Raw genomic sequence first — 22,054 nt, forward strand, 5'->3', positions numbered from 1 at the left:
TTCTCTATACTGTGGCCCTTTCTCCTCCCCCAGTATTGCTTCAGCATCTTTTCTCTGCACTTTTCAACCTCCTCCTCAGCACTTTGGTGCCATTACTACCGCTTGGTATGTCTAAAATCTCATTTTGATTACTTATCTTCCCCCAAACACATCCTCCTGCACTGTTCTCATAGCCATGTTTGTTGTTTGCGTGACTGTTCTACTCCTTTTGGTGTTAGCACCACACTTTATCATTTACATTTCTTGCATCTGCTCTCTGGAACTCCTTTTCACGTTATTCTGTTCTATATCTGTTCTTAAACAGTCCTCATCATTTAAGTATCTGAAGGCCTTCCAGTAAGAACCTTAAGAAATGTGACTGACATCTGTCCTGTAATTCACTTGTTCTCTCCCCCCTCCTCCGTCCCTCCCCCCGGGGCTGGGGGGAGATTGTGTGTGCAGTGTTTGTTTTGGTAGGTTTTTTTAATTATATGTACTTTCAAAGCAGACTAGAGCAACTCACTTTCTCATCAGTGTCCTTTCCAATACACTATCTTTTTTTTTTTTTTTCTTCATAGGACTCATTTACCACAGTGGAAATAAGGGTGATGCCAACCATTCAGGTGTTAACACTGTAAAACCTCAGTGCAAAACACTAGCTCTTTTCTATAAAACAATATAACTGATGCAGCTTCCTAACCATTGTCATCTGCTGCCTCTGTACATTTAGGGCTTATCTACATGGGGAAGTCACACCCACACAACATAGGGTGTGAATTTAAACCACTGTCATACCACCACAACTCCCCATGTGGCTACTTTTATTCTGGTAAAAGAAGGTCTTTTTCTGGTTTAGTCTGTCACTTTGGAAGCAGTTCAAGGTATGTCAAAAAAGCACTCTTATTCCAGAATAATGAAAGAGATACTGGTGTAATTATACTGGTATAACTGGAAAAATATTTCATATAGGTATACTCTTAGATGCAGCCCAAAATAAAGGTACACGTAAATCACTGAACAACTCTTCGGAGATTTCTCAGTCACCACAAAAAGGATGACTGAATCCTTTGTGAATAAGATGCCAATCGGATCTTTCAAAAAACTGTTAAAAAAATCCATTTTTATCTAAAATAGGCCAAAATTTTCAAGTGAGTAGTGATTTTTTTGGGACCCCAAACATACTTTAAAGGAGTCTGATATTCAAAAATTCATAAGTATCCAGTCTCTAAAAATCAGATCCCTTTAAAGCATCTCATTTTGGGCTCCCAAAGGCCAAGTCTACTTAAGAATCTTTTGCCAGCACACGGGTGAGTGCAGAAACACTGAGGACACAGTAATTCAGCTATGGTTTCCAGTGGAGATGCTCACACCTGGGTGAGGCTGATCTAGGCCTCAAAATTCTGGGTTAACTGTGCAGTGCAGACCTAGCCTCAGTAGGAGTTAAGGCACTTTTTAAAAACAGTGGGAGACATTCTTCTTAATGATAACTGAATTCACTTGTTTACTCATTGTTCAGAGAGAAATTGCTGTTACGCTGTGTTGCCTGGAAGGAGATTGGGGTTTTTCCACTGCACCTTAAGCTTTTAGGTTTCCTCATTTCTTCCTCAGCTGCATTTGCATAAAGAATGGAACAAGAAGGCATACATAGCCAAGACTTTCAAAAGTGACTAGTTATTTTGGCCAGGTCCATGGGCGGCGAGCGAACGCACCCTAGCGGGAGGCTAGCCCCCGACCCCTCCCTCCTCTGCCTGAGGCCCTGCCCCTTCTGCTCCCCTGCCGGAGCCCAGAGCACAGCACACCACCCCACCATGCGCCCCAGCGCTGGGCAGCGTTGCCAGAGTGCCTCCGGCCCCAGCGCTGGGCAGGCAGCGCGGCCGGGGAGGCCCCAGCCCCAGCATGGTCCCAGTGCCAGGATGTCAGGTGGCATGGCATGGCATGGCCTTGCACACCATAGGCCCCAACCTCCCGGCCCCAGCTCTCGGCCACAGAAGGGAGCAGCAGGCAGGAGGGGGCCTGGTGGAGTGTGGGCAGGGCCATGCTAGGCTGTTTGGGGAGGCATGGCCTCCCCCGCCTACCATACCCACCACCCATGGCCAGGTCTATATTTGAAAAGGCTTGTCAGTATGGCTATACAGATAAAAAGGCCTGCTAGCATTGATGCAGCTTATAGTGACAAGAGTGCTTTTGCAGGTGTAGCTTGGTCCAGTTTGGCGAGCAAAATAAGCTTTCATGCCAGTAGAACTGCATTGAGAATGGGGCTTTTGGCAATTTAGAAATGTCTCAGTCCTAAGTGACATTCAGGGGCATGCACAAGTTGGGGGAGAAGCAGTGGCACGGGCTCCCCCCAATAATTGTCAGGTGCACAAAACTCCTCCAGCCCTGGGGTAGCGGTGGCAGGGATAGGAGAGTGAGCTTCTCTCAGCCCCGGGGCCGTGGTGACGGGGAAGGAAGAGCGAGCTCCTGCTGGGCCAGGGCAGAGGGTGGGAGGGAAGAGCGAGCTCCTGCCAGGGCCAGAGGAGGGCTGAGGCGCAAAGCAGGGCTGGGCGTGAGCTGCGGCTGGATGAGGCGCTGCCCTCTTCCGGGGGGGGAATGACTCTGGATATGAGCTGGGCCCTTCCTGTGGATCACCCCAGCTGCAGCGGGGTCGCTTGCCTCTCCCCCTCCACGGAGATGGGGGGCGGGGGCGGTGTTCTACCTTGGCCAGTGCTGGCAGCTTAGAACTGGTGCGGACCAGGGGAATATGACTGTTTAAAACAAAGCATTGTGAAGGCCCACAGTGGGTGTTGACGCAATGTGATTTCTGCCCAGTGCTCTGAATGTCAAAGTTAGCAAGCTCCAGCCAGGGGGACAGGAAGAGAGGCTCCTCCCAAGACTGGGGCGAGGGGAAGGCACAGAACATGTACCCCCACCACCACCACCAAAAGGGGTCGAAATTAAATTTCTGCATGTACCCCTGCTGACATTACATGGCCAGGCCTACACTAGGTGCTTTTGCTGGCACAGCTGTGTCAGCCTGGGGCACTGGATCCCGACTGGCATAGCTGTGCTGGTGAAAAGCCCTTCATATAGACACAGCGAGATGGACAAAGCTTCATTTTACCCAGACAGCTTGTTTTGTTCATGGCGAGTGGTTTTACTATACAGCTTTGCCAGCAATCTGCATGCACAATAGGAGCACTTTGCCAATATGCTATACCAGTAAAGGGCTCCTTGTATAGAAGCTGGTAGACTCAGCACATACTGGCAAAGTTTCTAATGCAGACCTGATCTTACCCTGTTCATGTTTAATGACAATAGCTTTTAAATGGTATCCTTTAAACTTGAAAGTCAAAACCACCTGTGTAGGGGATAAGGAGGGATGGAGTTCCCACCTTTGTGCTAGGAGGGCTGGCTGGAGCTACTATGGCTAATGGCGTATGGGTTCCACTATGGCTGCATCTTCATCATGGAGATGGAAACCAAAAACATTTTATAAATGGAAGCTTTAGACTCTCCCCCAGTATCTGAGAAAATCCCTAAATACAGCATGCCCCCCCATCTTCTATCATGCCTGTAATATTTCATTAGTGTTGGTATCAGGCTGTGTGTTTTTTCTGCAAATATCAAGCTGCAAAATCTCTCAAGAATGTGTAAGAATTGCTGGCTCCACTATAGTAAATGTTTAGGTTTTTGTCCTATTAAAGGAACATTGCAGTGATCTGAAGTAATAAATGCGGGGCTATAACATCTCTGATAGTGAAGTATTCTTACAGCCAATATCTATTAAAAATGTCAACTATTTCTTAAAATACCTGCTGTTGTTTCATTAACCTCCCTAACTGTGCTTCACTGGTTCAATAGCCTGATCTGTATTGCGGATACTTTAGAAAGATTTCCCAGTTGCTAACATTGGTTTAATTGTAACAGTGTTAGCAACATTTGAAGCGCTAGTGTAGACAAGGCTGCCATTACAGCATTCATAACCACATCCGTTAGACTTGTTCCTAGCAAGTTAAATGACAGGGTGCTAAAAATGACACCAGCAGCAAAACTAGCTGTCTACAGTAGGGATCCTAATACAGTAAAAGCTTTTCTATCCGGCATGTTGAGGGAATACTACTCAATGTATATCTTTTCCACCTTTAAATGGCACACAGTGCTGGAAAGCATGGTAGGGGAAAAGTGCAAAACTGGTTCTTTTTAGCAAATTCCAAGACAACAGATTTCAGATATTTTATGTACATTTATTTTTGTCTTCAGCATTTGAATTTTCCTGGAGGAGGATTTCACTTAGCTGTTTTCCCAGAGATGAAGACCTCAGATTCTATTGCTACCTCTTATAGCAGTGGTTTTCAAACTGCAAGCTGCGACCCAATGTAAGGCACTGGGTCACGGCAGCTCTGGTCAGCAGGGCCATTAAAAGTCCCATCAATGGTGCTGCCCGGCTAAGGCAGGCTAGTCCCTACCTGTTCTGACACCATGCTGTGCCCCAGAAGCAGCCAGCAGCAGGTCTGGCTCATAGATGGGGGGGAACCACAGGGCTCCACACGCTGCCCCTGCCCCAAGCACTAGCTCTGCACCCCCATTGGCCGGTTCCCAGCTGGGGGCGAGGGGGTGCCTGCCACACGGACCGCTTGGATGCCTCCGCCTAGAAGCTGGACCTGCTGCGGCCACTTCCAGGGTGCAGTGCGCTTCGTGATGCCAGGACAGGCAGGAAGCCTGGCTTAGCACCCCCGCTACGCTGCTGATCCATGTTCTTTATTTGTTTATACTCTGGTGGATTATATTGTCATTTAGGATGGGTTGTTGTGAGGCCAACTGCATGTTTGTTTTATTGGGTGTGTCTTCACAGCCGTTAACTGACATGAGCCTAGCTTGAGCAAGAGCAGTCACACTGCACAACACAAGATGCAAAAAAACCAGGGATATTAGTATTAGTGCCTCATATGTGAGTGCCAGTGCTATAAATTGAGCCTCTCTCTCTGAGAACTTGTCTGTCCTTTTTGGGCACCCATGGAGAATTGTGGAAGGCATTAGAGGATTGCACAGTAGTCACATTAGCTGAATTGTGCTATCTCAAGGTTTACTCTATAGCCCCTGACAGGCCAACTATCTTGAGTTAAAAACACCACATTCCTGAGGTAAGGGGAGTATGTAGAGGGACTCAAGTTAACTTTGCAGTGGGGACAAGCTCATTACTTTGGGTTGTGTATGTTTTATAAAAATGTCAAGGTGCCGAGATGATTTATGAAAGATGAAAATAAATGAATAGCTTAAGTCTTGGCTTTATTTGGAACTAATTCCAATTCAGCCATCATGTCCAGAAACTGTAGCTTCAAGGTGCAAATCCCTAGTGTAGATAAGGAAAGCAACAATTTGCACTTGCCTGGCTTACGCTTGGGGTTTGCACCAGTGCAGTGACACCAAATTTCAAGTATATAAAAGGCCTTAGATTACTTGAAACTATAGGTTCAAATCCTACCAGGGATGACTCATTCCTTCATCCTTACAAGGTACAGTATGGAAACCGAGTTCCCTGCAGTATTTTGTGTATGGAATCTCACATAATATTTTAAAAGGTGAGGTCTCATCCATTCAGCATGGATATCAAAAATCCCATGGTACTTTATAGAAGAGGAGGGTTAGCTTCAGAGTCCTTGATCAAAATGTTCCTTCCTCCCCCGACAAGACCCCCACTGTTCTGTAGCATGTTGTGCACTAATAAGTTGCTAGAGTGGAGTTGTTGCAGGTGGCTACAAGATGCATTTCAGTGGTGCTGTATATAGATAGCATGCAACATGGTTTGAAATAATTCAGGATACAAGATTATGTATAAATGTACGTTACTTGAAATTTGCATCTTGCATGAAGTGTAAATAGACTGTCTGCTTCCCCCACCCCACCCTATGTTTAACAGCTCAGGTGTCCAAGGCAATCTTGGTATCTTACTTGACAAAATAAGCTGTGGGTGATCATACTTTACTGAGTTAACAACAGCAACTGAAGTAAACCTTAAGCTTTCAAAGAATAGCATTCAGTGAGGCAATGAAAGCAGACAAGCTAAGTAACAGATATACTGCTGAGGACAATTCACACTTGTAATTTAATTTGCACAGACTGGACTGTGTGCGGAAATATTTAATTAACAGGTACAAGATGTGATGTATTTCTCCAATTTCTCTGCCAGAAATAGCAACCAAGTTACACAAAGCTGACAAATGAGCAGTGGATTTGATTAAAAACCTAGCTGAATTAATTAATGTCAATAGGATAAAAATTCTATCTGCAAGTATAGTCTGTCACAACACTATCTTTGACACACCTTCCTCTGGAATAATTTTGAGCTCATTCCTGGGTGGCTCTAGAATTCCCTTTCTTTTATCTCCACCAAGCAACTCAGTGTCATATATGAGCACTTTAAAGTATTTTCAAGGATTTCTAGTAAGAGAGGAAGCATGGGATTGGGAGTCAAGACCTGAGTTCTATTCCTGGCTCTAGCACGTGACTTGGCCAAATCATTTAACTTTCACCATATTTCAGTTTATATCTGGAAACTGGGGAACAAATACTTACCTCAAAGGTATGTTGTGAGGCATAAACAATATTTATATCATGCTCGGAGATGGAAGGTATGATAGTAGTCCAAAGTACTATTTTGTTCCTTTAGTTAAAGGTTAGGCCTACTGGGCAACTGGTTTTGATTGGTCTCTCAAGGTGATATTAAAGCAGGTTTTACTGTATGTTGGCTAGACCAATTCTATTATAAAGAAAGTCTCCAATAAGTATTGGAAGCTGTGAAATTGTAAAGGGTTGTTTTGATTTTCTTAACCTTGATAGCACTTTTTGAGGAGGTTCCCATTTTTTTTTTAAAGGAAGGATATTTTCTTCTCGCTTCATTTCATGTTGATTAAAATAACAAGATTCCCAAGATAGACACTTAGAAAGTGATGGGACTGGCAGGTCCCTGGGTGGGTTCCCTAAGCACCTGTGTGGCATTAAACAGGCTGCTGAGCCACTGCACAGCTTACAGGGAACTTGGGTCTATTGATAGAAATCCTTTTTCTAGCCTGCAAAAAAAACCCCTACCATTTGGATAACAATTGCTATCTTTTAAAAGCTTCTACTGAGCTTCCACATGGAACAAGTTTTCCTAAAGATTTGAAATACAATGTTATTCCTACCTCAGTCTTTTTAAATGAGTGTTCTCCCACCAGAGTGTTGTGTGTAAGGGAGCTGGTGAAGTTATGTTTTGAGGTTTTGTTGCTGCATATCTTAAAGCAGGCCTTCAAAACCCTTAAGCTTAGATGTCCCAGGACCAAGTACTTGAACAGGACACCTATACAGTGTGAGACTTAACTGCTGAATGTTTTACTGGTAGGGATGTAAAAGGGGGGGGGGGGGGGGGGGAAAGTTGCCAAATAGTTGGAAGTGAGAGTCGAGGAAACATAATGGAGAAGAGCATACAGAAATGGCTTTCAGAAAAACCTGCTCTAGTTCAATCATCTGTTATTTAATTTGATGCAGTAATGGCTGAGTGAAATTTTATGACCTGCTAGGAAGACAGACAAGATGATGATAATGGCCTTCTCTGACCTTTATTTATTTATTTATTTATTTTTTTAAAGAGGAGGACGCTATTCTGGCTTGTCAAGTCAAGAAAGAAGAGGGCTGAGCAAGAAAATAAAGTAAAAGCAACAGTGGAAAGTTGTTGGAGGGTTAGAATGATAATAGGAAAGATCAAGTAGAGATTGGCTTTTAAATTAGTAAAGTTTATTTATGCATTTTACTTAGTTTCAGGGAAAAAAACATTCCAAATTAAACAAATACATGACAAAAGGAAACATCTGTTAATCTGGAACTGAAAGGGAGATGAAAGCAGAATTTTTTTTGTGCCCAGACTAATTCAACACTTACATAGGAACATAAGAATGGCCATCCTGGGTCAGACCAATGGTCCATCTAGCCCAGGTCTTCTGATAGTGGCCGATGCCAGGTGCTTCAGATGGAATGAATAGAACAGGACAATTATCACGTGATCCATCCCGTCATCCCAGCACGTAGCTTCTGGCATTCAGAGGCTAGGGACACCCAGAGCCTGGGGTTGCATCCCTGGCCAATCTTGGTTAATAGCCATTGATGGACCTATCCTCCATGAACTTGTATAGCTTTTTTAAACCCAGTTATTCTTTTGGCCTTCACAACATCCCCCAATAACAAATTCCATAGGTTGATTGTGCGTTGTGTGAAGTACTGCCTTTTGTTTGTTTTAAACCTGCTGCCTAGTTATTTCATTGAATGACCCCTAGTTCTTGTGTTATGTGAAGGACTAAATAACACTTTCTTTATTCAGTTTCTCCACACCGTTCATGATTTTATAGACCTCTAGCATATTCCCTCCCCCTTAGTTATCTCTTTTCCAAGCCGAATAGTCTTTTTTTACTCTCTCCTCATATGGAAGATATTCCATACCCTTAATCACTTTTGACCATCTCTGTACCTTTTCCAATTCCAATATATCTTTTTGAAATGGGAAAACCAGAACTGTGCGCAGTATTCAAAGTGTGGGTGCACCATGTATTTATATAGCGGCATTATGATATTTTTTGTCTTATTATCTATCCCTTTCCTAATGGCTCCCAACATTGTGTTAGCTTTTTGACTGCCACTTCACACTGACCAGATGTTTTCAGAGAACTATCCGCAATGACACCAACATTTGAGTGATAACAGCTAATTTAGATCCCATCATTTTGTATGTATAGTTGGATGATGTTTTCCAATCTGCTACTTTGCATTTATCAGTGAATTTTATCTGCCATTTTATTGCCCAGTCACCTAGTTTGGTGACATCCCTTTGTAAATCTGCTTTGAACCTAACTATCATAAGTAATTTTGTATGGTCTTCAAATTTTGCCACCTGACTGTTTACTCCTTTTCCCAGATCATGTATGAATGGTGAACAGTACTGGTCCCAGTACAAATCCCTGGAGACCACCACTATTTACCTCTCTCCATTCTGAAAACTGTCTCTTTTTATTCTTACTCTTTGTTTCCTGTCTTTTAACCATGTTGACTCTTCTCCAACATATCATATTCATCTGTGTGTGATAATTCTGTTCTTTACTATAGTTTCAACTAACTTGCCTGGTACTGAAGTTAGTCTTACTGGCCTGTAATTGCCAGGATTGCCTCTGGAGCCTATTTTAAAAATTGGTGTCACACTACCTATCCTCCAGTCATCTGGTACAGAAGCTAATTTAAGTGATAGTTACATACCACAGTAAATACTTCTGATGTTTGAGCATTTAACTAAGTTTATGAGACAGGTATTTGAAGAAACTACATTGCTCAGTGACTGGTATTTGTATAATATTCCATGAAACACTCCTAAAAATGTCAATGAACTGGACAGGTCATTCTTACCTGGTGTCTGTAATTGTACCAGCCATTTGACCCTGCTACAATGACAATCCAGTGCTTGCCTCCATCTTCAGGATCTTCGAGAGGAAATGTGCTGATTCCCAAGATACAGCCTAGCAATACAATTGCTTTCAAAATCATTTTCTTTCTTTACTCCACAACTCCAGAAACTAAGGAATAAATTTGAAAGACTAGGTCAGAAGACAGCAGAATAAAGCCAAAACAGCAATTTCTGCATTTTAAAAATATAGCACATCGCAATGCAGGTGAGACTCAGTTCCTATTAGTTTGACATTGAAGTGAAAATACCATTACCTAGAATAAAAGCCTTTGAAGGAATACAAATTAATCTGAAATGGACCAAAATAAATGAAGCCAAAAGACTTGGATATTTTGTTCTACAATAGCTAGTAAATTGGTTAGGACCCATACATGTGAAATGAGTATTACTATCAACCAAATTTTACAGATAAAGATCTTCTGAAATAAAACCCATCAGACTTTTCATAAAATAGAATGAAAAATGTGTTGTTTCTTCAGTCCCTGCTTATGTAATTCACTGGTGAGTATGTTCCAGGATGTCTTCCCCACCACGGAGCATATGAGCCCCAGCTAGGAGTATGGGCTCTTTAGGTCAAATACTGTCGGTTCTGGAAATCCCCACTTCAATCCCTGGTGGTGGTGCCAGCCAGAAAGGCAGACATCAATTCCACTTCCTGTTTGGGGAGAAGAGCTTGGAGAACTTCAATTTACAACTGGGAAAGGAGCAGCCAATGAGCAGCATCACAGCTGCTATGCAGCAATGCAGGCACAAAGTGTCAATTCACCCTTCACAGCGCTTTCCAAAACACTCAGCTAGAAGAGGCAGAAGGAAGTAGTGTTACTGTTTTGGGGGAGAAATAGAAATTCTGTTGCTCTGCACCATGTAATCCTTTATGTTGGTGCAAGGTGCTACCAAATCAGTATGCTATAAACAGCGTAGGTCATATTAAACCAAAATAATTCTATAATTTTTTGCCACAAAAGCGCAAGTCTGCTGCATCTAATGTGATTTAGTAAATCAAATTATTTTCTTTCATAATAATCATTCACCTTTGGTGTAACATAAAAAAAAGAGGAGATGCTTCCCCCCCAGCCACCCTAAATAAACAGCATTTTACAATAATCCAGTTACCAAAACCAACTTTTGGTAGCTAAACATTACTGCTATGTAGGGTTACCATACGTCCAGATTTTCCCAGACATGTCCGGCTTTTTGGGCTTCAAATCCCCGTCCGGGGGGAAATCCCCAAAAGCCGGACATGTCCGGGAAAATTGGGACATGCGGGGCCGGGGGTGCTGGGCCGGGGGCTGGCCCGAGGCCGGCACCCCAGGGCCCGAGCCGACCCAGGCTGGAGATGCCGGGGGAGCCAGACTGGGCCGCGCCTCCTCCCCCCACCCTCTTACCTGCTTCAGGCTTCCCGCGAATCAAATGTTCGCGGGAAGCAGGGGAGGGGACTTTGGGGAAGGGGCGGAGTTGGGTGGGGTGGGACTGGGGGCGGGGCTGAGGCCCTGTGGAGTGTCCTCTTTTTGGACACTCAAAATATGGTAACCCTACTGTTATGTATATAAAGTTGTTGTGGAGGTGGGGCAGTATGCTTCAGCACTGCTTTCTGAGGAGCAAAACCACCAGCTCACAAGCCGTAGTCTGTACTAACACTGGATAGTGGGCATGTCACCATTATGCCTTTACAAGATCACTGACTAGGCAAAACCAGCTTCAGTTCCTCACTGTACCAAAACCATCTGCCCCACTGACTACCCAAAGTATCCCAAAAAAGCAAAGTAGCCAACATCACTTCTGAAATTGCAGTGTGTGGTGGTGAAGCATTTGTGAATGGCACATAGCACAAGTCCTTTTCAAGACTGGCTCTACAGGCCACCAATAATTCTGTCAATAGTTTAGCAAAAGAGAATATACCTTTGAAAAGAGAAGGGAAAACTTTTAATGGGCTGACAGACACACACAAAGTGCAGGGGATGACATCGGATCATTTCTTATTAACCTGAAGTGCTTGTGACCTTTGTGTTGACAAATTCCAATACAGAGATAGGGGTAAGAGGGAATCAAAGCCAAAGAAGTGTTACTATTTTGCCTTCTTCCTAAAGCTTGTTAGATCCTAGAACACTTGTGATTTGTCTCTCCATGGCTTAAACCACTGCAGGCAAACGTGTCACGGAAGTGCATGCTTAAAATTTATTTAGGATTTATTAGACTGAATTATTAGCTACTTCATTCAATTGCAGTAACTTTTGTTAATGAGCTAAAAAAATATTTTGCTTCCTTCAGCATATAAGGAACTAACAAGCAAAGTTTGTCTACAACTAGAATGGTTATAGTTTTAACACCTATTGCATTCTACAGGAACACAAACTAGCCCACCTACAAAAACTGTAAATTGTCCATTTTGCCACTCCCTTCAGAAGTTTCAGACATATCATAATTGAAGAGCTAATCTTAACAGAACAGCCATTGTCTTGGAGAGATGCCATGTTTACAGCATGCACACAAAGTACATAATTGTGCTGTGAACAACAGATGTGAGGTCCAGGCAGAGATATTTACTCATCTGTGAAATACCATAAGTTTACATGGTGCCTTACAATCCCCTGCCAAATTTGGTTTCATGATCAGAGGTTTTTGGACTATAGCTATACTCAGGCTCTCTTCCTTTCTCTGGTAGTCCTAAAATTTAACCGACTTGGGTTTAATTCTATGCTACCAGTTAAATGTCATGCTAACAGATCCTTCAGACCTCAGCATTTGTTTTTTGCAGGAAACTTTTCCTAATTTGTTCACTGAGGCAGAACATCCAGATGATGTTAATAAGTCAAGATAAGTGATTCTTGTTTATGACAACTGCTGAGAGGAAATAGATGAGAGGATTAAAAATTAGAAACTAAGCCTTTCACAGAATACTTAGTTCTCCTATAGATGTAGGTCATTGGTTCAAATCCAGGTCATGTCAATCGTGACTGAGATCATCTGATCCTTGCTCAGCGGCCTATGTGAAATGAGGTGGTGGATCTCTTGTCCAGTTTCTAACAGACATATCAAAAACCATCACTATAATTGGCATGAGTTAGTCTCAGTAGACAAGCCAAGGAGTTGAATGGGAATGAAGGCTAAACTACTCCCATTCTAATGCTGGTCCCCTTTCAGATAGAGCTGATAATCATCCTGTGCTATAACTGTTACATGGATAACTAGAGGGCAACATGGCCCCAGGCCTGCTATTCTAGAACCTGCCTTGGGCAGACATGTACAGGGAAAAAGATACCAAAGACTGGGCATTTAGGACATGTAAATTAATTTTTCACTGTAAATTATATTGAGGAAACCAAATAATGCCTATTCCTATCAACAATATGGCAAATCCAAAGTGTTATGGCCTCCTGGCAAATTGAGCACCACCCAAACCAATCTCTGGCAAGGTGCTTAAAATGATCTATTCAACATTTGTCCACCACTGGCAATCTTGTCACACCACCAAAGCTTTTCCTGACTACATGATCACCAGCCATATAGTTGTATTTGTTGCTACACATGCTTCAGAATTTTGTTGGTCTTCATGCTAATATTTCCATATTAATGTCCAAGAAAGCTATCAAAACCAAACCAGTGCTGATAGTGGCAGTTGCTGGGCTTGGCTTCAAATAACCTCATTTCTGATCTTGTCCTGCTATTTGATATGAAGCAGCTGACTAAGATTACGAGAATCAAAAACTTCAAAGGAGTGGTTTTTGGCTTTCTTCAGTGCCCACCTTCCACTTCCACACGACAGTCTATATAACAGTGGTTCTATAGATCTGCAGCTTTGCAGCAAGCTTGATGCCACAACCACACCACAGAGCCTGTTGAAGGGCCCAAAACATGGCAGCAGTTGCTGCTATACATGTGTCTACATCTTTCAAGCACCCTGCAGCACTATCTATAACTCTACCCAAATGTTTAAAAGCTGCCACCTGCTCAACGTCTCTCTTGACAGGTTAATACTGAGCTGGTTGTAATCTGGAGCTGGAGTCTGCTTGATGGTAATGGCCAGGAACTTAATTTTATCTGGATTAATAAGCAGACCAATGTGTGCTGCTTCTTGCTCAACCAGATTGGCCATCAACTGTAGTGATTCACCAAACTGAGTCAACAAGGCAGTGTCATTGGCATATTCAAGATCTCAAAGCAGAAAGGAGATCAGCTCAATGTCTAATAGACCTTAACTTTTAAATAGAGATTAATTTCTATACAACATTTGCAGTGTTTACTTTTCAACAGTCCTATTTGTCTTTCTTGTTCTGTTTCATGATTTAGTCACTTTGTTTTAAATTTAGAACAGAAAAAAGTAATTAAACTAGACAGAGCAATACTAGCAAATTGCAAAAAAAAAAAAAAAAAAAATTACAAATGCTAAAATCTGCAGGGTTTTCCGAATAGCTTTTAGAACAAACTCAAACAGCAAATGTGTAACAAAGAAAGCTGCTATACCGAAGTCACTGCTTGATTCTAACTTTTAAAAAATGTTTGTCTGAAGCACAAGCCTAGACTGTTGGAAAGGTGTTAGGTAGATTAAAAAGACAGTGTTCTGTGCTGTGTTGAAAGAGGACACCAGACCAGTAATGTGAGGAAAAAAATATTCCTTGTCACATGCTATACCTTCAGGTCACAAATTGCAACAGGAAACCTGTTCAATTAGTTTGATTACCAAGGATTCACAGGTACACAAACATATTACAATTGTAATAAGTTCCTCATTTGTTTTAAATAAAAACAAAGAGACAGAACTGCAATTTTCAGTCTAGTAATAAAGTAGAACCTTGGGAATACACATTATGTGCAGTATGTCTCTATCCTGAAGGGTTTAAAATTCACACAAAGATCAGATGATGTGCTAGGTGACCCAGATTATGGTGATAATTTAGATCTAATTACCTAGTCACCTTAGATACAGGAATTTTAATACCCCATTATAAGATGTCTTCACTATATTTAGAATGATAAACATTGCAGTTGTTTACAGCTACAGTAGAACACCAGAGTTACGAAAACCAGAGTTACAAACTAACTGGTCAACCACACACACCTCATTTGAAACTGGAAGTACGCAATCAAGCAGCAGAGACGCACAAAAAAAGCAGATACTGTACAATACAGGACTGTGTTAAACAAACTACTAAAAAAGGGAAAGTTTTTTTTAAAAAGTGACAAGGTAAGGAAACTGTTTCAGTGCTTGTTCCATTTAAATTAGCATGATTAAAAGCAGCACTGTTCTTCTGCACAGTAAAGTTTCAATGCTGTATTAAGTCAATGTTCAGTTGTAAACTTTTGAACAGCCAAAATGTTTTGTTCTGAGTTACAAATATTTCAGAGTTATGAACCTCCATTCCTGAGGTTTGTAACTGAGGTTCTACTGTACTTACTAGTTTTTCTATTAATGCATTAGCTGAAATATGGCAAACTATAGCCTCTATAGCAAAGCTACTATAAATGAAATAAGTAATTGGCTTTCTTTAAATGAATTTAGTGAGTAAACACTGGATCTGGAGGAATCTAGTTTTTCTAAACAGCTTTTAATTTCTTGGATTAAGTTCTACGCTAATTGAGCTGTCAGTTCAAAATTCCAATCATCTAGGAAATATTTCTGTAATTTGCTTCACTTCAGCTGCTTTTCTCATTATCCACTGGCCACCTTGTTTACAAATAAAGTCACAATTCCATTCCATTGGAAGGTATTTTCATAGTGCTAATCACTATAGTATCTAGGTGCTGAGTTTCCCAGGAGAACTGGGGGAAGGCCCAACACACGAGCCATATAAAACTCATTCTGCAACTAATACCCAAATTTTGACATGTTGGCATCCAAAGTTAAGCACCCAAATACAGCAGAACCTCAGTTACAAACATCTCAGGAATGGAGGTTGTTTGTAAATCTGAAATGTTCGTAACTCTGAACAAAACATTATGGGTCTTTCAAAAGTTTACAACTGAACATTGACTTAATACAGCTTTTAAACTTTACTATGCAGAAGAACAATGCTGCTTTTGACCATCTTAATTTAAATAAAACAAGCACAGAAACAGTTTCCTTACCTCAATTTTTTTTTAAACTTTCCTTTTTTTAGTAGTTTACATTTAACACAGTGCTGTACTGTATTTGCTTTTGTTTGTCTCTGCTGCTGTCTGGTTGCGCATACATCCAGTTCCAAATGAGATGTGTGGTTGACTGGTCAATTCGTAACTCGTGTTCATAACCGAGGTTCTATGGTAAGTGACTGGATCAGAAGTGCCAAGTGCTCATACTGAAATCAGCATGTAGCAAATCTCCTAATTTCTATAATTCAGTGGAGATTTTCCCACTTTAATTCCCTTTTAAAAATATAAAATTTTGCAAGCAGTAGAGGAAGGGGTTAGAAATCAATAGTTACTGCATGAAGCTTTACTAAATCCGCTAGTGACTGATGTATGAATTTATTATTACTGGAATTAGTGGTTTGTTATTTATGCAAAAAATGGTACAGTCATTGAAAATGTGCAAAGGCCATATTTACAGTAAATAGAAAGTATTCCAGTCCACATTTTAATCAAGACAGCCTTTATTTTACAATAAAAATTGTGTAAAGCAATTTAACAATTAACCTTAAGATTAAAATTGCTTCAAACTGCTATCCCAGTGCTAGCTCATCCATTCCTACAGCAGCAGGAACAGTGACATGCCCCCATTTCCCAGCAAAAATGAGACCGCAGCTCCTCCCTGTGACTGAGACAAACCACTAGCCCTATTCTTAAGATCCTATGAAGTCCAGGTTGTAACATGACACTTCTCGAGGTCTCAGTGAAATCAGTTCAGCTGTCAAATCCACCTACTCACATACTTAACATGTAGGGACATTCTGTCAGTATTTTTTTATCATGAAATCGCACTCCAAGCTGCAGGTACAAATATCAATGCAGAAATTATTTATATAATGTGTTATGCATCATTCTGTAAACAAGACCACTATTTCTTTGAGCGTGAACAGGGTAAAAGATAGGCACTTTGGTCAGCCATGGTAGAACAAGTTGGTTATGACACCTGATCAGCGAGGAGGGTGGTTTGGGGAAATAAGTAACTAGAAAACTTTGTACTTTTAACATTTTTCTGATTGTTTATTACTGTTTGTCTTGCCATTTTATATTTTAGACTTTTCAGGGGAGGAACAGTGTCATACTGTGTACTTCTACAGTGTTCAGTCCAATCCTGATTAGAGTTTGGGGCACTATAATATAAATGTTTAACAGATTTTCATATAAAGCTAATACTGCCCACCTCAACTGTAAATAAATGCATTTATGTGCAATAGGGCATTTCCAACTTTATCTATACAGGAAATTTTTAATTCTTTTGACTAGTGTTCCAATGAAAACCTTATCCTAGAGCAGTGGCTCTCAACCTTTCCAGACTACTGTACCCCTTTCAGGAGACTGATTTGTCTTGCGTACCCCCAAGTTTCACCTCACTTAAAAAAACTACTTGCTTACAAAATCAGACAAAAATACAAAAAAGTGTCTGAGCACACTATTACGGAAAAATTGCTTACTTTTTCATTTTTCACCATATAATTATAAAATCAATTGGAATATAAATATTGTACTTACATTTCAGTGTATAGTATATAGAGAAGTATAAACAAGTCATTGTCTATATGAAACTTCACTTTGTAGTGACTTCCTTAATGCATTTATGTAGCCTGTTATAAAACTAGGCAAATATCTAGATGAGTTGATATAGCCCCTGGAAGACCTCTGCCTATTCCCAGGGATATGTGTACCCCTGGTTGAGAACCACAGTCCTAGAGGACCAAATCTGTGCATGCCGGACAGTAAGAGACAGCTTCTCCTACAAAAATGTTCACACTTTCTTCTATGCCCTTCCCTTTATGCATGGAATGCTTTTCCTGAACTGCTCTTCAAAGCCAGTACCTCTCTCCACATTCATCTGTGCTGATGAACAACTTTAAGTATGAGAAGAGAAACTGACTAATAACGGCTAGACTGAGGTGCAACGGGTGATGGTCCTTATATTTAACATAAAACAAATGCTCAAGCTGAAGCTATTCCTCAGTTTGACCACTTTATTTGTATATTTTTCCTCTGCACTTGCATCTACTTTTAGATTGCACAGGCACTATGGCTTCCTTTGTTTATTCGATGCCTAGCACATGATGGGTGCTACTGGAAACAAATAGACGTCAAGTGGATCTAGTTTTTAAGTCAGTCAGTGGTGCTCATAAAATGTTGTATGAATTTATTATTACTAATGATACTGATCACTTACAACAGGCTCCTAAGTGACTTCCCCACAACTCTCTTGTGCAAAATTTTCCTTAAGAAAGTCGCAGGTGCAGTTTTCTTTCAGTTCCTGCTTACCATTTCCTTATCTCAGTATGAACTGCTGCACCTGGATCTTGTAGCTGATCAAATGTTTCTCTACTCAAAACAACTTATGCCTTCTTGTGTCATGGGTTTGTTTCATGCAACTACCACTAACAAAGGCTGGATACTGAAATGGACACCCAGGAATTAACAAGCAGAATTACTCTTAGCCCCTCATCTACTTGAATAAAACTCCTTGGCTGGTGGGTCAACGACTACTAGCTGTAGCCTGTTGATTTTAAGGGGTCTTGGTACAGTACTAGTGGGAATGAGACATTACCCCCATCCCCTGCCTACTCTGTGTGGTCTAGGTCCATAGCGAGCTGAGGAAAGCCAACAACGTACCTGTACCCAGTGCCTCCCGCGGGCTGCTATGACCAGACAGGCCGGAGCTTTGCTCTGTCCCTTTCCCAGTTCAGTGCCCCGGCCCCCAGCACAGGGTCGATCCCTGGCGCACCCCTGACCGCTGGTGCCCAGACCCCCAGCAGGGCGAGGACCCTCATCCCCCGCCCCCTCCCTACAGCCATTTCTTCCCCCCGATCCCCAGAAGGGCTCCCCTCCGCCCAGCCCCCCCGGCTCTGCCCCCGCTCCCTGCCCCGCGTGCCTAGGGTGCAGGCTGCTTTCCCTTCGCCTGCCCAGGCAGCGCTGCCTCCCTCCGGGCCGGATCTTACCCAGACCAGCTACTAGGCGGGAATCGCCCCTGTCTCCTCACACGCACCTCGGCTGCTGTGATTTGCGGCTGACGGCTGGGGGGACTGTATAGAGCCAGCCGGCCTCAAGCTGGGCGGGGAGACGGGTGAGTGGCGGCGCCATCGGCCAATCCTGTCAGCGCAGAGGCGCAGCCCGAGGCCGTCCAAATGGACACTACACTTCCCAGAATGCTGTGCTCTGCCTCCGGCAGCAAAGCCAACGGCCCTCGGTGCAATGCATGCTGGGAGTCGTAGTGCTAGGATGTTCTGTGTGAAATATAAGGGATCGGCACAGTTTGGCACGACATGGTTGTGACCCACTCAGAACGCAACCTGGGTAAGATCTAGGCTACAGCCCACCCTTGAACTGACCGTCGTTGTTGGGTGGAAATAAGGGAAAACCACATGCAAATTGAGGGACAACACTTTATTTTAAGGAACATTTTAGGGAAATGCCATTTTCCCTAGCATAGTATATATTTTTTTGCATCATAAAAAAGCATAAACCACCACAAGCCCATTTTCCCTTTTGAAGTATAGTAGCCTTTAAATTCACCCTTCCCTTTTTCGGTTTAAAAACAAAACCGAATCACATCCCAGACTGAAATAGCTAAATTAGTACAAAAACTGTTTGTAGACCTTATAACTTTGCTGAGTCAATGTAAGGGTTGCAGCTTTGAATCTTTAACAAAGAAGTTCTTTCCCAGAATATTAGTACTTCAATTAAATAAGTGTTAAGAAATTAAAACAAAAACTACCAGAAAACTTTCAACTTTAAAGTTTTACAAAAAATATATATAGCTATACTGGCAAATGTCCTAATGTAGACAACTTCTAGCAGCAAAAATGTGCTTTTGCCAGCATCGCTTATATCAGCTCCCCGAACTAAATAAGTTATATGAGAAAAAGCACATTTTTGAAGTATAACTGTCTACACTAGGCCTTTTGCCAGTATAAAAATTTCATCAAAATTCACATCACCAACGGACATTGTTATACAAGCAAAAATGTCTAATGTAGATCTGGTCTATGTAGATTAGGGATAAGATTCCCTTGCCTTCTCAATTGCTCAGCTTTCACTCAAATTATAATAGCTATTCACTAGGTTTCTTGTCCCAGTAGAGTCTAAATTACACAAGACCTGAATTTCTAATGGAAAAAACACTTTAAAAAGCTCATATTATTTTTTGCATCATAAAAAGCATAAAACACCACAAGCCCATTTTCCCCTTTGAAGTACAGTAGCCTTTAAATTCACACTTCCCCTTTTCAAGAAGGTATATTATCTTTTTTTCCAGACTCCATCTGTGATCATTGTAGTACCCATTAACATGAATACAAGAAAACTAATTTTAATTCTGCTATGACCTTGGCAGAAATTTGTTAGAAAACTGAGGAATCTGTATGGTTGAACTGTCTCAACCGATCACCTGATCTTGAATTTAAAAGGTCATGGTTAACCAATGTTAGAGATAATCCTTTTTTGGATGCTGATATCTTTGGCAAGCAGACACATTTCTCCCAAACTTTTATGGCTAAACTGTTAAAATTGATTAATTGTGTCTCATAGGTCACCCCTCTGATCTGCCAAATTCCAACACTATTTTCGAACAGAAAAAAGTTATTTTGAGCTTAATTTGCACTACAAGGGTTATGGTTTGTATCCTGAGCTACACCCTCTGGCTCTAGTGTCTGTTGAATGCTTGCTATCTAGTGTCTGTTGAGTGCCTTGCTTAACCCAATAATTTCAAGTCCAAGGGTCTTTTTCATATTGTTTCTCTGTTATACTTGAGTTACACCAGGTAAGCATGCCGAGATTTAGGTGTGTTGCTTCCAATGGAGCTAATAGCTACATCAGGGGTCGGCAAACTTTCAGAAGTGGTGTGCCGAGTCTTCATTTATTCACTCTAATTTAAGGTTTTGTGTGCCAGTAATACATTTTAACATTTTTAGAAGGTCTCTTTCTATAAGTCTATAATATACAACTAAACTGTTGTTGTATGTAAAGTAAATAAGGTTTTTAAAATGTTTAAGAAGCTTCATTTACAATTAGGCAGCAGGTGAGAGGAAGCTAAGTGAGAAACATCAGTAGAGTGTAGGAGAGGTAGATCAATCTTAAGAGCAAAGTCTTCATGGGACTAAAGGAGAGTGAGGGGAGAATCAAGAATGCCAGTGAGGAGGAGATTTGTGTAGTCCAGGCAAGAAGGGACTAAGGCATAGACAGGACTTTGTGGTAAGAATGGAGCAGTAAAGGATAGATTTTGGAGATGGAAGGATTTGGCAATAGATTGACTTTTGGAGAAGGAGAGAGGAAGAGTCCAATTACACACCGAAGGTGCAAGCTTGGTAAAAGAGATGATGGAATTGTCAATGATGACACTGAGGTGAGGATTTGAGAGGAAAGAGAGTGTGCAGTTTTGCCATGTCTGAATTGGCATTATGATTAGTGTGACCACACGTCCCATTTTGGCCAGGACAGTCCCTTTTTTAAGCCTTGTCCCAGCCATCACGACTTTTTTGGCAAAACTGGGCATTTGTCCAGTTGGAATGTGGCAGGGGGGGCAAGTGGCAATGCCAGCCCTGCGCGGGAGGGAGGGCTCAGGACAGTGGCTCGGGCTGGACCAGCCCCACATAGGCAGGCGGCAGGATGTCTGGAACCGGCCCAGGGCACACAGGGGGAAAGGAGAGGGCTCTAGTTGCCCTCACATGGGCAGGCAGCAGGGGGGATTGGTCTGCCCCGCATGAGGGGGAGAGCGGCATGTCTTAGTCTGGTCCTGTGCGGGCAGGCCACGGGGGGAGCTTGGGCCAGCCCTTGCCGGGGGGGGATTAGAGGCAGGGCCTTGGGTCAGCCTCGTGGGGTGTCCCATTTTCCCTTTGGGAAAATATTGTCACCCTAATCATGATAATCAGGATGAGATACACAAGACAGCACTGGAGACATTAGACTGAAGTTAATAAGAGGGAGAGATTTGAGAGTCAAACCTCAACTATTCTAACATAGTTGTATGATCCTGTATCCATGGTTTAGACAGCAGCAGAAAACAAGTTTGATGGTTTTGTGCATGAGAATAATAATAATAATTAATAATAAATATTTGAAACCCTTGCCCAAGATGAATGAAATACTTAAATGTGACTCTTGCTAGAATTGCTCCAAATATGTTTAGCTATGTTTAGGCAGCAGTGTAATAATTAAAAGATCTGACAAGGGATAGGGAAGAGAGCTAACAATCTAGCATGACCACCACTACCTAGTGGAAGGGGAGCAATGAAACAGGTGCATCTGTTGGCAGGTTGGTGAGAAAAATACTCTGTTTTGAGAAGGGGGAGCGGAAGAGAGAGAGAGAGAGAGAGGAATGTGTGTGTCAGTGGGGAAGACTATCATACATATAAAACATTCTAATTGTGCTGTGACAGTTCTGGAAAGCAAACACAGCTGTCACTCAGACATCACATGACAAACGCTTGGTGCATTTGGGTGTATTTCCAGTCCACCAGACCAACGTTGCCAGAGATTATTGGAGAACTGAGAACTGTGAAT

General features: G+C 42.0%; 1 protein-coding gene across 1 annotated transcript in view; it reads right to left on the bottom strand.

Annotated features, from left to right (window-relative positions):
- LGMN (legumain) overlaps positions 1–18,603 on the bottom strand; it is a 42,025-nt gene extending 23,422 nt beyond the window's left edge. Inside the window, exons 1-2 of the mRNA XM_054026506.1 lie at positions 18,496–18,603; positions 9,382–9,548 (exon numbers count right to left, since the gene is read on the bottom strand). Of these exons, the coding sequence (XP_053882481.1) occupies positions 9,382–9,519 (138 nt within the window). The 5' untranslated portion in view covers positions 9,520–9,548; positions 18,496–18,603. The remainder of the gene's footprint in view (positions 1–9,381; positions 9,549–18,495) is intronic.
- Positions 18,604–22,054: the final 3,451 nt, after the last annotated feature.

Source organism: Malaclemys terrapin, chromosome 4, assembly GCF_027887155.1.
Source record: "Malaclemys terrapin pileata isolate rMalTer1 chromosome 4, rMalTer1.hap1, whole genome shotgun sequence".
Taxonomy (NCBI): domain Eukaryota; kingdom Metazoa; phylum Chordata; order Testudines; family Emydidae; genus Malaclemys; species Malaclemys terrapin.